The 14,604-nt window shown below is 42.5% G+C and overlaps 2 protein-coding genes across 11 annotated transcripts; both read right to left on the bottom strand.

Annotated features, from left to right (window-relative positions):
- Positions 1 to 721: 721 nt before the first annotated feature.
- Positions 722 to 7,635, bottom strand: LOC132196363 (transcription initiation factor TFIID subunit 4). Of its 2 annotated transcripts, none has more exons than XM_059618940.1 (13): positions 7,055 to 7,635; positions 6,169 to 6,429; positions 5,767 to 5,856; positions 4,682 to 4,813; positions 4,139 to 4,348; positions 3,621 to 3,815; positions 2,905 to 3,053; positions 2,685 to 2,851; positions 2,433 to 2,566; positions 2,102 to 2,284; positions 1,921 to 2,043; positions 1,663 to 1,713; positions 722 to 1,469 (listed from the first exon to the last, which is right to left on the bottom strand). In XM_059618940.1, exons 1-13 carry the CDS (start codon positions 7,589 to 7,591, stop codon positions 1,356 to 1,358), a joined length of 2,346 nt encoding a protein of 781 aa, XP_059474923.1. In that variant the 5' UTR covers positions 7,592 to 7,635; the 3' UTR covers positions 722 to 1,355. The 2 variants fall into 2 exon arrangements, with proteins under 2 accessions (XP_059474923.1, XP_059474924.1); XM_059618941.1 differs by having other exon boundaries at positions 3,681 to 3,815.
- A 426-nt stretch (positions 7,636 to 8,061) lies between these two features.
- Positions 8,062 to 14,223, bottom strand: LOC132196362 (polyhomeotic-like protein 2). Of its 9 annotated transcripts, none has more exons than XM_059618930.1 (16): positions 14,084 to 14,223; positions 12,644 to 12,870; positions 12,369 to 12,590; positions 12,021 to 12,131; positions 11,794 to 11,886; positions 10,969 to 11,065; positions 10,773 to 10,909; positions 10,367 to 10,670; positions 10,116 to 10,312; positions 9,880 to 10,052; positions 9,375 to 9,760; positions 9,178 to 9,312; positions 9,027 to 9,119; positions 8,858 to 8,972; positions 8,714 to 8,804; positions 8,062 to 8,539 (listed from the first exon to the last, which is right to left on the bottom strand). In XM_059618930.1, exons 2-16 carry the CDS (start codon positions 12,848 to 12,850, stop codon positions 8,201 to 8,203), a joined length of 2,700 nt encoding a protein of 899 aa, XP_059474913.1. In that variant the 5' UTR covers positions 12,851 to 12,870; positions 14,084 to 14,223; the 3' UTR covers positions 8,062 to 8,200. The 9 variants fall into 9 exon arrangements, with proteins under 9 accessions (XP_059474913.1, XP_059474917.1, XP_059474915.1 ...); XM_059618934.1 differs by having other exon boundaries at positions 8,714 to 8,792; XM_059618932.1 differs by having other exon boundaries at positions 9,880 to 10,049.
- Positions 14,224 to 14,604: the final 381 nt, after the last annotated feature.

The following is a 14,604-nucleotide window of genomic DNA, read 5'->3' as shown; positions in this document are numbered from 1 at the left end:
AAAAAAATCTGGCGACGAAAATCCAACCAATTTGACTCTTCCCTGCTCTCGTATCTAAATAAATGAAATTGTAGTTTATGTATATAAAAAATAACGTGGAACCAGTAAATTGTTCCAAGAACGACAATGCTGGGCAAAATTTTCCGGTTGTTTTAGTTTCCCGTTGGAAAATCAACGGACGCGAGAGTGGAGGCAAACTTTGTTAATTAGCGACGATTTTCTCGCCGAGTTCGTTTTCGCAGCAGCTTCCGCCCGACGGTCCGTCCGACGCCCTGCAGCTAAAGCTTCCTGCGCCGCGCTGAGAAACAATAACATCCAGCAGCTCTATCTCCATTCAAAAAAGCTCTGCAGCTCCATCACCAACTTTTATCATATTGCCCTTTTTTTGCAAATAAATCTTTGTGCTGGTATAATTAGATTAAAAGGACAAAATTGGCAAAATATTATTAAAATAAAAAAAAATCAGAAAGTCACTTTAGAAATTATATGTAGCATTTTATGCTAATTGCAAAGCTTAAACAAAAAAATGACATTACTTTTCACCTAAATGTTGACAAATTTAATTCAACTCCAAAAATTCTTATCATTAAATTTTAATTTGTAAAATTAGGTTATGATAAAAAAATCATCATGATCTATTCCAATTGGTTTGCTAAATTATTTTTAAGTAAAAGAGGGTTACTTATCAAGATACTTTCAACTTTTAATGAAAGATGTGAGGTGCAAAATAAAAATTTTTAATAGATATTTTCTCTTTTTCATCGGCTTGTTGATTATTCTCCTCAAATCTGCTTTTCTCTAAAAAAAACATGCACAACACTGAATTAAAACAAACGACTCCTTGCAACTCCGTTCACATGCGAACGAACAAATCGGTTTTGATTCTCCATCGCTCAATTCTCATAGGAAATGTCTCTCGGTGAATCAGCATTTGTGGTCATTAATCAAACAACGAAACGTTGGTTGTTTTTGTTGTATGTACAGTACAGAGCGGTGTATGTACGATCCAAGGTACTCACTAGAAGACCCGACTAAACACAAACTTAACAAACAATTAGCGTAACCGACTGCTGGACCCACACGGACCACAACAAACTCCCCGTCCGTCCGTCCATTTCTTGCTTTTCTCTTTCTCAGGGCACGGGGGTGGGGGCAGGCATTAGGTTGGGGGCGGCCGGTGGGCCAGCGCAATCCAAGTGCACTTGAGACAGTGGAATGTGATCAAGGTCCTCTTTGGTGTCCCGCGCGATACAAAAATAGACGCGATTAAAATGGCCGCCGCTTTTTTGCATTTCTCTTCTTCACAGTCACTTATTCGGTTTGTTTTGCATTTTAATTTTATTTCGCCAGTTGATCTACTTGAGATAAGCTTTGTAGAGGAACGGCGACCGACACGTCGTCTTCTCCTGCTCCAGCAAGAACAATATGTCCTTCATGGTGACTCGCTTCACTCTCGATCTCAATGGCATCTGTAAAAAATTCATGGAATTAAAATAGATCCACTTGTCTCAATATTTTTTCTCCGAAAGATAATTTTGAACAAAAAACTAAAAGCTTTTAACTTCAGAAGAATTTAAATTTTCTTTATTTTTGAAATTTCCAAGACTTTGTATATTGTATAATAATAGTATTGAAAATATATTTATTTAATTGGAGACTCACCGTGGCTTTTGTTGTACTACTGCTAGAACCACTTGCCCCTGCCGTCGTTGACTGGAAATAAACAAATTGTAATTAGAAACTGGAATTAGATGCTTAAAACAAGGCGCTTTTTACCACACAGTGGTTTCCAAAGTCTTGAAAATAATACTGAAAATGTTTTTCTTTTCTTAAAAATCTTCTACTTTGTGGTATCTTACTATTTATCAATTTTACTTTTTCCTAGTTTTGTTAGAAATAAAAATTTAGCACAACTCTCACCTGTCCAGAGGAGCTGGAGGCGCCATTGAGGTCGAGCTTTGGCTTTTTTCTGGGGCCAATGGCCTGCAAGGCTGTCAGGTTGGCCTCCCGTTGGCGCAACTCCTCCATCTCTGCCCGTTGCATCTGTGAGAAGTGAAAATTCAAATCTCCTTGCCCTCAAATCAAAGCCAAGTTGTCTAACCTCTTTTGCTTTGGCTTTGAGTTTGGCCTGCTCAGGGTCCTCTGTTTTGGATCTGCTTTTGGCCGCCCGAAGAAGAAGCTCGCGCTCCTGCTCATCGTGCCGCCGCCTCTCCATTCGATCTAGGTCCTCAAGAAACCGCAGCTGCGCCCGAACGTCCTGCGTCGGCTCGTAGTGAGACTCCAACTGAAATTAATCAATATTTAAAAAAAATTCCACACAATAAAAAAGAAGTTTGTAGGAAAAATCATGAAAGATATTTTTAAAACTTCCAAAAATTGTAAATCTTGTGCAAAATGCACAAGAATCTTGAATACATTTTGTATGAAAGTACCTTGAGCATGTCTTGTCGGTGTTCGGAGATGACTGCGAGTTTTTCTACTAGTTCTCTAAGGCGCTCCTGGGTGGCATGAGATATAAGGGCTGCCACTTCCGAGTTTGGCGGGTCGTCTAGACCGTGCTTTGCCACTATGGATCAGAAGAAAACATTAACAATTCTATCTTTTCATACAAAAACACAAGACAAATAATAATAATATAATTTCAAGAGAGAAAATGTTTATAAAACAATTTGTATTTAACTCACAAATCTGCTTGATTCTCTGGTGCAGTGGGCCGGCATGCAGAAACAACTCATCTTTCACTGAGCGGATCTGTGTGCCGACAAACTCGGTTGACCCAAGGATTCGCTGCGACTCTTCGGCCAGGTTGACGCCACCCATTGCTGCAACATCGTTTATGTCGTCGTCGCCACTAGAATATGTAATACATTATAATCTGATGATGAAAATTTCAAAATGACTTACGCATAACCAGATGAAGAGAACGTCTTTTTCTCTTTCTCCTTGGACAAGGCAGGCATCGTTTTGATGGTCGTAGTCGCAGCCGAAGGCACCTGGCCTCGAACAACAGTGATTGGTGAGGCCATCTTCCCAGGAACCATTGGCCTTGTAGGCTGATTTTGGAATAAAAATTAGAGGTCAGAAAGAGGTATGTATATTTAACAGGGAATTTTTAAACTACTAGCAGTAGAGAAAAAGGGTTTGAAGGTAATCTTTCTACAACTGACATGACCACTAAACCTCAGAAAATATTATTCAACCTAATATTCAAGCATTCTATTTCTTAAAATAAAAAAAAATATTGAAGAATGAAAAATAAATCAAATATCTAAAACTAATAGAATCTAAAATAATAGAATACAAAAATTATGAGATAAACATAAGATAGGTGATTGCTTTAAATATCTGATAAATTAATAAACAATCAGTCAATAATGGAACAATGAAATACAAAATTAAGCCAGCAATTAAAAAAGCTAATTTCCTGAACAAGTAAATAAATTATAGGAGAAACCCCAGCCGGTGTTTTGCCTATAGACCTAAGGCTAGTTAGACATAACGGGTTTACCTGAACCACAGTTATAACCAAACCAAGTAGAAACAAATATTCTACAAATTAGCATGCTCTCGAGAATTTGAAACTCATGCTGAGCGAAGATGCGACCCTGAGGGTCTCTTACTGTGGTCAGGCGCACGGTGGTGGTGGTGGAGGCTGTTGACGCGGCGCCTGGGGCACTCACCGTCACAAGTCGGTGCTGCATGGGTGCTCGGACGCCTGCTGCGTTCATCGGCGCCATCACACGGACCTGCGTCGTCAGCTGCGTAGGCGCTGCCTGCAGTCTTATCTGCTGTCCCTGTGTTCCAGGACCACGCGCCTGGAATTCACACACCCCAATCATTTTAAGTTGATAGAAAGATACGGTGGAGAGGAAAAAATTAAGAAGTATATTTTACTATCAAACGAGAAACTAAATGATCATAAAAATAAAATATTTTATTACGTATTTTTTCTCACGAAGATAATAGCTTAAATTTTTATTTAGATAAAAATTAACTTGATCATAAGAAAAATTTGTGAAAAACTTCATAAACGGAAACAGATATCTAGTTTATATTTTTAAATGTATAAATCAATTTTAATTTTACTCTCCCGAAAATAAATATTTATAATAAGAAAGTGATTAAAAAGAAATCAAACCTGAAGGGTGGTGGGCATGACAAGTCCACCCTGGGGCAACTGATAGACTACAGTCATTGGTGGCGGCCTAATGCCGTCGATGACCAGTTCCTTAGTTATCAGCGCTTGCCTCAAAAGCGGCAAACTCTTTTTAAGGAAACCAATTAGGCACGGCTGCGGCGACGCGTTTAGAAGTTTTTCTAGTCGATCGCAAAACTCTTCGGGTTCCACCTGTATAGTTAAAAAAAAGCACATTACAAAACATGTTCTTTCTTCTAGGACATTAAAATTAGTAATATTATGCACAAATTTTATCTCTTTATTTATATAAAAGAGAATGGCTGCCTGCAAACCAACAAGGAAACAAAAAATTCATCTTACAAGGCTGATTGAAGGTCACTAATTTGCAAAAAAAAAAAAAATGTACAACACATAGAGAAATTTCAATTCTTAAAAACCTTCCAAAAAGTAATTTCCTATTAAAATTAAAAGTTTTAAGAGAAATTGTATTGGCTAATTTGACTTCAAATATGTTAAGATAAAAATGATAGTATTTTTAAAAACCTTTGTGTCGATGAGCTCCTGAATGAGGGTGCGCACGTTGCGTTCGACTTGTCTCGGTTCGCGACTCGAAAGTTCGAGCAGGTTGGCCAGGAACTTGCGGCACTTTTCCTTTGTTGAGTCCACGGCCTGCTTCTGCAAAAGGTGAAGAAAGGGTTAGTTTGGGTCTTTGCATTTAAACATGAGAGCGGCTCAACAAGCGACAAGAGAGTTAATCACACTGCTGCGGCTGCTGCGCGACACCAACACACGTACTTTTGACACCTGCCTGTGCGCCACCACATCAAAAAAACATAAAAAATCCAAATCCTTGCTCAACAGCTCACACGGTGCCCGCGCGCGACTGCTTTCCCATTGGAAACTCTAAAAAGCTTCCATATTTTTTATGGAATTTCTAAGGATTTTTGTTAATCGAAGGCCCCTTGGATGGATTTTTAAATGGGAAGTTCAAAACAGGTGTTTGAACGAAAACAAATATAAGTGCCAAGAGAATATTTTCACTGCAAAAAAAGGTTTGCACAAATTGAATCAAATAATGCAGACTTATCAAGACTTATTAAACATTATTTTCAGGAAGATTTTGTTTTGCTGATTATTGTTATTCACCTTCCATTTTTGATGCAACAAAATAAACTTAACATTTCTAATTTTGGCAGGAAAACACTGGAAGGGCTGAAAAATTGGGACGAAAGCGACCCAAGGTTATGTTTACCAGGCGTCAGGGGATAAAGAGAATAATTTGGCGGGAAAGCAGGTGGGGACGGAAGTGAATCTCCTATCGAGTGCAAAGAAGTGCAAGTGAAAATAAAAACAGTGTTCTGACTCGGTCTTGGCTCACCATCCAATAGTAATTTCTACACTGCGCCTCTCTACAGCACTAAAAAAGCAACATGAGTGTTTGGTTATTGACAGGCTGCAGAGGGGAGCGTGGAGGGCGCATTTACCATCATTGGGGGTGCCGCCCACGCAGGACGCGGAGGCGGCGCTGGAGGCCGACCCACCATGGGCCCCCACGGCTGCAAACGAGTCTTTTCAGAGCTGAAATAGAATCGCGCCGGATCGTCGCTGAGGAACGACGGGCAACGTACCTGCGCCAGTTGCGCGGCCGTCTGCTGCTGTGGCTGCACGATGCCCTGCGTCACTGCAACGCCACCGGCCAAGTTTGTCCCTGCGGTCACCTGGGAAAAAATGACAGTATTTAGACAAGGTAAACAAAATGAGAATAAAAAAATAACGGAATATTTAAATAAAATATGAAAATAATAATTTGATGGATTTGCGTTATTCGAATATGCAAGTCTTAAACTGATTAAGTAAATTTCTGTTTAAATAAATTCAAAATAACTCCTTTAGATTTAAGAATTTCACGATGTACACTAAAATCAAACACATAAAAATAACTAACGAAAACTCCTTCAAAACTACAATACTCATAAAAATGATGATGCAATCGGGTCTATGATATTCTGCTGAACTCAAATATATTTTACCAGTCTGACACCCTGCGGTGCTGTGGCGACCTGCTGCATAGGTGCTCCTGGTCTTGGGGCGGCCGAAACTGGCACAGACTGGAGGCGGTAGGTAGTCGTTGCTCCAGGGGCTCCTGCTTGAGTTAATGTTCCCTGTGCATTAGTCGTGGCTGGTCCGATGCTGCCTACGCGCAACAACTGCAGCTGCCCATTCTCTGTTTTGACCAGGATGTGACCCTGCGCGCCAGGTTGCAGACCTGGTATTGCCTGAAGGGTGATTTGCTGCAAAAGGGAGAAAAATTACTGGGGAGCTCACAAATTTGCATATTAAAAATTGAGGAGGAAATTGGCAATCATAAATAAATAATAATTTTTAAGTGGCATTAGCATGATTTGAATGTAATCTCTCAGTGGATAAATAATTCTTTAATAGTGGTCTGGTTCGTGGTGCTCATTTTTATATAATTGAAACTACAACATAAGTATTATTGATATAATAAGGAAAGTTGAAATTCAATCTGATATTGTTTAGAAAATGGATCGGTGACAAGTTAAGAAAGGATCTTTAAATATCATATCATGCAGCCCTGATGCAGCCTATAAAACACTTTTCTGATTAATTATTTTGAAAAAAAAAAATTTAAATCTTTAGACATAGAAAAATAATTGTGGAATAGAATAATTATTTCCAGAAGTTCAGTTACAAAATAGTAACGCTGACCATGAGTAAGAGAGTAAGAGTAAATATTTTGACTTCAGTGGTGAGTGTTGTCATAGTCATATCAAAACAAATCGAAATTCTCAAACCAATCAGAGACCGGCTATTGAAAGGGTGAATTTTTTTGACCAATGAAAACAACGTCTGGGACAAAAATCCTCCAGCAAAGGTTAGGGTTTGGGGGCGTACCCCAGGTTGTCCAGGACGTGCGCCGACCATCTGCTGGGTGCCGATGACTACCCGCTGCGGCACCCCTTTCTGCATAACCCCAGGGTTAATTCCGGGGGCGGCATTGGGGGCCGCCGCTCGGATAGGGTTCACGTTGAGGATCTGCATGGTGGGGGCGGCAGCAGGCACAAGGGCCGGCGGGGGCGGCACCGTCTTGGTGGCGCCGTTGCTGATCACAGGTGGGGGCTTTGCTGGTGCGGGGGTGGCAACGGGGGTGGGCGGCGTCACTATGCCGTTCACCGTCGGCGGCTCAGTCTTTAGGGGTCTTGCTGGCTCGCCGTTGTTTATGTCCGGGGCCCCGTTGTGCTTGGCGGGCCCGTTGAGCTGAGCCGTGGCGACGGCACCGGGGACCGCGACTGTGGGCCCGGGGGTGGGGGCGCCGCCTCCGACTGCCCCCGCCGAACCAAGCTGCGTCTCCAGGGAGCCCACGATCGCGTTTACGGCCGACTCGTCGACGTCATTGTTCAGGGCTTCCTCGAGAAACTTTGCAGACGCCATTTTCTGCCTGCATCCGAGTGGCGACTGAACTCAGCAGCAAGGAGCGCGCGTGCGCCGCCCCTGTTTGACCCTGAGTCCGTCTGGGGGCGCCACTACTGTGGCCCCACCAGGTCAACAACCCTACGGTTTTTCCCTATTTTTCACCATTTTCGGGCTTATTATAGCCGACGGCATTGTATTTTTCTGTGGCAGAGGGGTCTCGTGTTCCAATAACACAAAATGACCAAGGTGAAATAGTTTTAAATTCGTTTGTATGCTAATTGGAGCAAATATTATTCCTAACAGTTTGTTTGTTATGTATTGAAAATAATACAATGTTGGCAGGCCACCTAGCGGCGGTCGAACCTATTAATTTCTTTAAGAGTTTTAGAATACTCTTGACATATGCTCACCATCCAGTTTTTATTTCCATAAGAGTTGATTATTTTGATTTTTTTCCAATAAACACTTCATATGGTACCCGCTGACAATAAAAATATTTAGGGTTACAGTGGTCATGTTTTTACTTTTTTATTTCAAAGTAATAAAAATCAGATGATGAGGAGTAGAAAAGAGCCGCCCAACAAGGTACGGAGAGTTTGCACAATATAAAGGTCCAGTTCTTACAAATTATGAGGCGACATTTTCAACGGGCACCAGTGCGCGCAGCTGCTCAATCTTCGAGCAGATTTTGAGTGCAGGTCCCAGTCGAATGGACATAGCGCTCATCAGGTGGTCGGCCTTGAGCAGCATCAGCGCCTGTCCGTCAATCTCCTGCAGGCGGAAGTCTTCTGCAAACTCTGCACAGCCAGGTAGGCTTTGTACAAAATCGCAAACTTCCTTGACCGACCAAAGCATTGGATTCGACCCAGCGTGGATAGGTATCAAAGACTCCGAAACAGAGTTGTCGTCTGCACCGCCATGGGCAGGCGATGCACCCATGAGATCATTTGTAGCAGTGTTGGCGCTCTGAAATTTATAAATTCACAAATAAAAAAATAATACAATAATATACATTAGTTCAAAGAAAAAATGAAATTTAATAAGGACATAGTTTAATTTAATATTTTGTTCTTGTGAATTCTAGTTCTAGTTAAGATATAAAACAATATGGGAATAAATAATAAATATCAGTGGGTTTACTGGGTTTTTGAGGTCAGTCTCGGTGGCAGGTTTCTTTGCTGGTGACGCTCCATCCTCGCCCATGCACCTCTTGCTGAAACTGACATTGTACCTGTGTGAAAATCACTTTCAACAGGTGGTGGCAGGCAGAAATTGAAAACTCACCTTTTGGAGCAGGAAGTGCTGCAGAAGCGTTTCGACTTCTTGAACTTGTTGGCGACGTCCGTCTTATGGCAGAATTCGCAGACAGCCAGGTTGTTCCGCACCGCGGCACCAACTTCTGCAAAATTTAACATATTGAGAAAAATAGGAATTTCAAGACAGAATTTCTTACGGTCTGTCTCCACAGATCCGTTTACATGGTTCTCCTTGTCAGAAATCTGGCCTGTCTGTTCTTGGTGTCTTGCAATCATAAACGGCTCAGATGCTGCAAAATAGAAAAACAATTTGAAAAATAAGCCAAAAATTTTAATTGCATTATCAACCTTCTTGAATAACAAATCCCTCAATGACATGAGTGAGGATGTGTGGCTGCGGCTTCACCATTGCCTTCAGTCTTCCCTTATCCTTGACATCTTCGCTCATTTCGACGTCACCGTTCATCTCTTTATCATCCTTAACTAAAAAGAGTAAAGGGCAAGAATGAAATCTTTAAATTGGGCTTAAAATAAACAAAACACACCTTCTTTATCATCTTGCTGCTCCACGGCTGGTTCGACATTTGCTGTTTCCTTGTCCATCGTCGGAGCTTCTTCCTTGCTTGCAGGCACAACTGGCAGAGGGGGTGGTGCTAAAACTGGAGGCATTGGAGCTGGGGGTGCCGCCATCATCATGTGAGGTGGGGCAGGAGGCATCGGAGGTGGCACAAGAGTGGCTGTAGGGGGCAGAATCTTTGGGATCTGGTGTGGGAGAGCAATAGGCATGACCTTTCCGGCCATTGGTCCTGGCATACTTTTCGGGTCAACACTCGTTGCAACCATCATTGGCGCCACCCCCACTCCTGGGGGCATGCCGGGACCCATAGGGGATTGAGTCGGTGGTCCCAAAGTATTTACTATGTAGCGGTTGCTGCAGAATTAATTTAAATTAGAAAATTTAATTTAAAACAGAATTACAAAACAATTACAGGGAAATAAATTGCACTAAAGTCATTCAATAATTTTAATTTCATGTTGTAATCAACTTACTTGTTAAACACAATTTGTTGCTGTTGATGCTGCTGATGCTGAGGAGGCTGCGGTTGCGGTTGCTGAGGGTCAACTATCTGCTGCATCTTTTGCTGAAACTCGTCGCCCTTGGCTGGTCGGCCAGGTACCGGCACTCGAGGGGCCATTTTTTGACGAATTTTGCCTCCCTGCTGCTATTAATTAACAGAAGGCAAATTAACGTTAATTAAACAAATTATTTTTCTCTGTTAACTGACCTTGGCCTGAGCACCAGCAGTCTGTGTGGATACGGAGGGTCGGATGTCAGAGGGCAACAGGTTTCGTTGAGTAATCTTAGGCTGGATGTTGGCAGGCACTTCAGGACGCATTGGTTTCTGCTGCATGGGAGGAGGAGGCGCTGGAGTCCCAGGGACGTTTCCTGGTGCTCCATGCTGCATTGCAGCTGCTGCAGCAGCTAAAATTGAGCAGATTTATCAATCTGGTTAGAAAATCAATGCAAATTTGTTACGATTATGCTGCTGCATAGATTGTTGAGGCGCATTTTGAGGGATGAAAAGAGAGCTGCCGTCAGCCTGCATACTACGAATGTAGACAGGGGCACTCTGCAGTACTGTGTTCTGGGGTAGGTTGCCAGAGGTCCAGATTCCTTGTGGCATGCCGTGGTTGTACACCTGATAGTGTTGGATGGGGTTTACAATCTGGCCCTGGCTGTTGATCATAGGCGCTTGTGTAGTGATCAGGTGCGGCTGCTGCATGACACCCTGTTGTTGCACACCGGCCTTGCTTACTGCCGTATGCTGCTGAAATTTATACTTTTTTTGATAAAATAAATATTCATGATTGTTGGAAGTGTAAAAATAATTTTTTGTAAAATAAGAATTTTTAATTGTGTCAACACCTAGAATTTATCTCACCTTGGACATATCCTGCTTGGCCTGCTGGGCATTTTGAGCTGCCGAAATAAGGTTGGGCTGTCCAGCAAGAACGCCCATAGGTAGAACCAGAGTCTGACTTGAGCTACTCGGGATGGTTGCATAACTAGGGTACGAGGCTGCAAAAGTTGAACAGTTGGTATACAAAATCACAACAAATAACCACAAAACAACTAACCTGTCTGTCCCTGCTGAAGCATTTGTTTGCCCTGGGCAGTGATGATCTGTGGCGTGAACTGCATATGCTGGAATGGCTTGCCCGGAGAGGCAATCACCTGTGGGCAAACATCAAAGTCAGTCATAAATAAAACAAAATCTAGGCAGTAAATAAAGGTGAGAAGCAATGCAAAAGCAAAGTTGTTCGAAACTGCACCTACGAAATCACAACCTGGCGCGAAATACCAAACTCATTTGTACTGGAAACACACAGTGCCAACTACAAAATGTTGGTTCAAATTGCAAAAAGGGTTCTAACAAGATTAAACATCAACAGCAGTTCTTTGAGAATCTGGTGACCTTTGCCGGAAGCTGTCTGGCCAGTGATAATAACCCACCCCTGTAAGTTTGCCTGTTATAGCTTTGTTTTTCAGCCAAATGCAACCTCGCTCGAGAGAAAAAAAACTGGCAAAATATTCTTCATTACATTTTGACAGTTCATAGTTGTACTATAAGAATGGGAACTAAATAATTATTTGGTCAAAAATTTATAGCTGACGTCCAATATCAAAAGGATTTTTATGTTAGCAAGTTATAAGATGACTTACTTCAAATGTCCTGTCATTCAATAAAATTTTGAATAAACAACCTAAGGACCGACATTTTCACAGGAATAAAATCAACGCTAGAAATTATTAAGTGTGCTATTTTGGTTGTGTGAGCGAGGGTGCACAACAAGGCATGCGGGGGGCAAGTTGGGACATGCGGGGACAGTGTTTGGGGGTCCCAGGGAAGCAGCAGCTGTCCAGCCACCAAAGCGAGCTCAGCAATGGAGAGAAAGAAAGACCTGGGTGGTGGGCAGTAGGCCGGCGGGCAGCTTGTTGTGTTGCAGGGGCACCATCGAGTTCTTGGATTGCAGCTGCAACACGTTTGGAACGCTCTGCTCAAGCGCAAATAAAATGAAAAAAATATAAATAAGGCAACGGTGATGGCATGGCGCAATTTTGAATAATTTATGAAGAAACAGAAGAGTACAAAAAAAAATATTTCGAGAATTGTAAGAGAATCACTTGCCTGAATGGGAGATCCCATGTTGGCTGGCTGCAACAGAAACTGTCCGTTTGCAGGGTTGTAAACTTGCTGGACGTACATTTGGTTATGCTGTGGCTGCTGAATCAATTGGATCTACGGAGGGAAAAATTAAAATTAAATAATATTATCACATTTTAGCAAAACTATTTGAAAAAGCAATTTTCATTTTAGCTGCTGGGTACTTCTTATTATACAATTTAAATGATAATTTTTTTTATTAATTCTCTCTATGTTCAACTTTAAAATAAGTATTAAATTTTTTAAATGATTTTAAATAAGAAGTTTCTCAAAGGGCAAAATAAATTTGTTTATCAAGGAATTAATAAAGACCTGTTGCATCCCTTGCTGATGCTGCGCAACGGCAGCAGCCTGTTCGAGCGACTGCTGTGTTTGCTGTTGCTGAGGAGGCGCCATCGGGTGCTGCTGCTGAGGTTGCTGAATGCTGATCTGGGCCATTGGGGGCCCTTGCTGGTGAGGCGAGGGTGCCTGTTGTTGGCTCTGCTGCATGGCCTGCTGGTTCTGCTGCTGCGCCATCTGCATCTGCAAGGAGAACTTTTGTCACTTGGCATCAGGGCTCCTTGATTTTTCTTTCACTCAATGCTCACCTGTAAAGGCTGCTGAGGGGTCATCGGGGACATAGTGGGCCCGCGGGAAACCATTGTAGGCGAGGCCATGCCGGGCGACGGCTGCGGGGTGCCCACCTTGGGCTGCTGGGGTTCGGCCGGCCCCTGCTGCTGCTGCACCGACTGCTGGTGCTGCTGTTCACCGGGGGCCTCCGGACCCCCGGGGTTTTTGTTCAGTTCAGGGTTCATCGCTAGCAAGGCGCTTCAACCTGAGAACATAAACAATTTTGGTTCACAGCTGCTTGCTTAGTTGAGTTGACCTCCCTTCCAAACTACCCATTCGGACGAATAGGGTGTTATAGGGGAGGAAGAAAGTATATAAAATTTTTCACTTAAATTTTAAAATTACGTACGTGAAATAAAAAGGACACGTAATTCACAGCTAGGGGATTAATGGAATGAAATAAAATTATTATAAAAATGCAAATTCTATTTTTGAAAGTTGAAATAAATATTTAAAACACTCTTCAGAATAATTCTTTTTAAGGATTCTTACATAAAATTATTCAATTCTAACAACATCTTAGCAGAATAACATAAATTTTGCAAATTATTTCAATAATATTGTGTATTTTGAGATTTGAGATTTAATGTAAAGGAAGTGGAATAAAAACAATTTGATGTATTTCCACAATAAAAAATATTATTATTATATTACAGATTATTAATATTTTACTTTACCACAACCAAGCAGCAAGCCACCAAACGAGGATATTCAATCCAATAATTAATAGAAATTATGGACATATTTTCTCCATTGTTTTATTTCATGGAGGTTTTAAATAATATTATTAATAATAGAAAAATAAGTTCATTTATGTAAGCAAAAAAGTTATGAGAATAAATTTTACTGCTCCCTTCTGCAAATTGAGTGAAACACGAGCGGTATAGGCATTGTTCGCATGAAAATGCTTCGGCCAGGCAGGCAGGCAGAGAAAAAGAATAAAAAATAAACAAAAGGCGGCGACCGTCGGCAGAAGAGAGGCACGGTGGTGGGAGAGGAACGAACGGCTCAACACCCAGAGAGAAGGCGCCCTAGGTAGCTCGCACAACCATTGGCGACGTCGCCACTCCTCTCGACCCCCCCTCGTCTGACCGAACGTCGACCGACCGAGAATGCCGTCGAGCAACCTACCTCCCCCTCCCCCAGGGACTGAAACCCCAAAGCCGAAAACAATGCCGAATTCCATCCGGACGCGTTGATGTTGCAATTTTACTTTCAGAAAAAAATTATCCACGGACATCTCGGACAATACTAGAGACCTCTAAAGACTAAAAATCTCGTATTGGAAAATCAAAAGCCCTTCAAAATAGCCGTGAATAGTTTGCGGGGCCCAAGGAGAGTTCGGCATGCGGCTCTCCGAGGGGTTTAAAAGCCCCGGTGGGCTTCGGCAACTAGTGGAGGTTGTTGGGGGCACTCACCTACGTCGGCGACGACGGTCTAGAGGCCTCGTGACGTTGATCGGACCTCAAAAATTCGGCTTTTAGACGACGTGCGGCTCAGCTGACAAACAACGTCTCCATTTTCGCAGGCGTCTCTCGGCGGCAGAGTGGGCGGTGCTGGTGTAAGAGCGCATGCGCCACGAAAAGCAGCTCTGCCATTGGTTAGAAGAGCATTGGACCAATCGCGTTAGCCAGCGATCAGCGCCACCAGCGCGTGAGGCGCGAAGTGGAACGACGAGTTTCGGGCTTTCCCTCACCTGCCTTTCCTCTCCAAAGCCAGGTGTTGGCCAGGTGCGAGCACGTTAATTGCAATTAGCAGCACGCGAGCGTCGTCATTGGTGGGCGCCGAGCACGAATTGCACACCTGATGAGTAACTTCTTGATCTCCAGTGCCCCCATCCACGAATATATCCCTGATTTCTTTCAAGTTTGACGAGAGAAGCAACAGGTTGTCCTTTAGTCCTTTGATGAACTCTAGCTGTTAATTGTAAATATTTTGT

Source organism: Neocloeon triangulifer, unplaced genomic scaffold (genome assembly GCF_031216515.1).
Source record: "Neocloeon triangulifer isolate White Clay Creek 2 clone unplaced genomic scaffold, ASM3121651v1 ptg000012l, whole genome shotgun sequence".
Classification (NCBI taxonomy): domain Eukaryota; kingdom Metazoa; phylum Arthropoda; class Insecta; order Ephemeroptera; family Baetidae; genus Neocloeon; species Neocloeon triangulifer.
Note: the sequence above shows the minus strand (reverse complement) of the source record. Positions and strands in the feature narration are given on the sequence as shown.

Bases quoted from the DNA above. Each gene is read 5' to 3' on its own strand.
- LOC132196362 (XM_059618930.1), bottom strand. From the start codon at position 12,850: ATGAACCCTGAACTGAACAAAAACCCCGGGGGTCCGGAGGCCCCCGGT. The intron at 12,132-12,368 runs GTCTTTATTAAT...TTCCCTCCGTAG, and splicing joins ATCAGCAAGGGATGCAACAG to ATCCAATTGATTCAGCAGCC. The intron at 9,120-9,177 runs GTTGATAATGCA...TCTATTTTGCAG, and splicing joins GGGATTTGTTATTCAAGAAG to CATCTGAGCCGTTTATGATT.
- LOC132196363 (XM_059618940.1), bottom strand. From the start codon at position 7,591: ATGGCGTCTGCAAAGTTTCTCGAGGAAGCCCTGAACAATGACGTCGAC. The intron at 2,567-2,684 runs GTGAGTTAAATA...TCTGATCCATAG, and splicing joins CCAGAGAATCAAGCAGATTT to TGGCAAAGCACGGTCTAGAC. The intron at 1,714-1,920 runs GTGAGAGTTGTG...GTTTATTTCCAG, and splicing joins CCTCCAGCTCCTCTGGACAG to TCAACGACGGCAGGGGCAAG.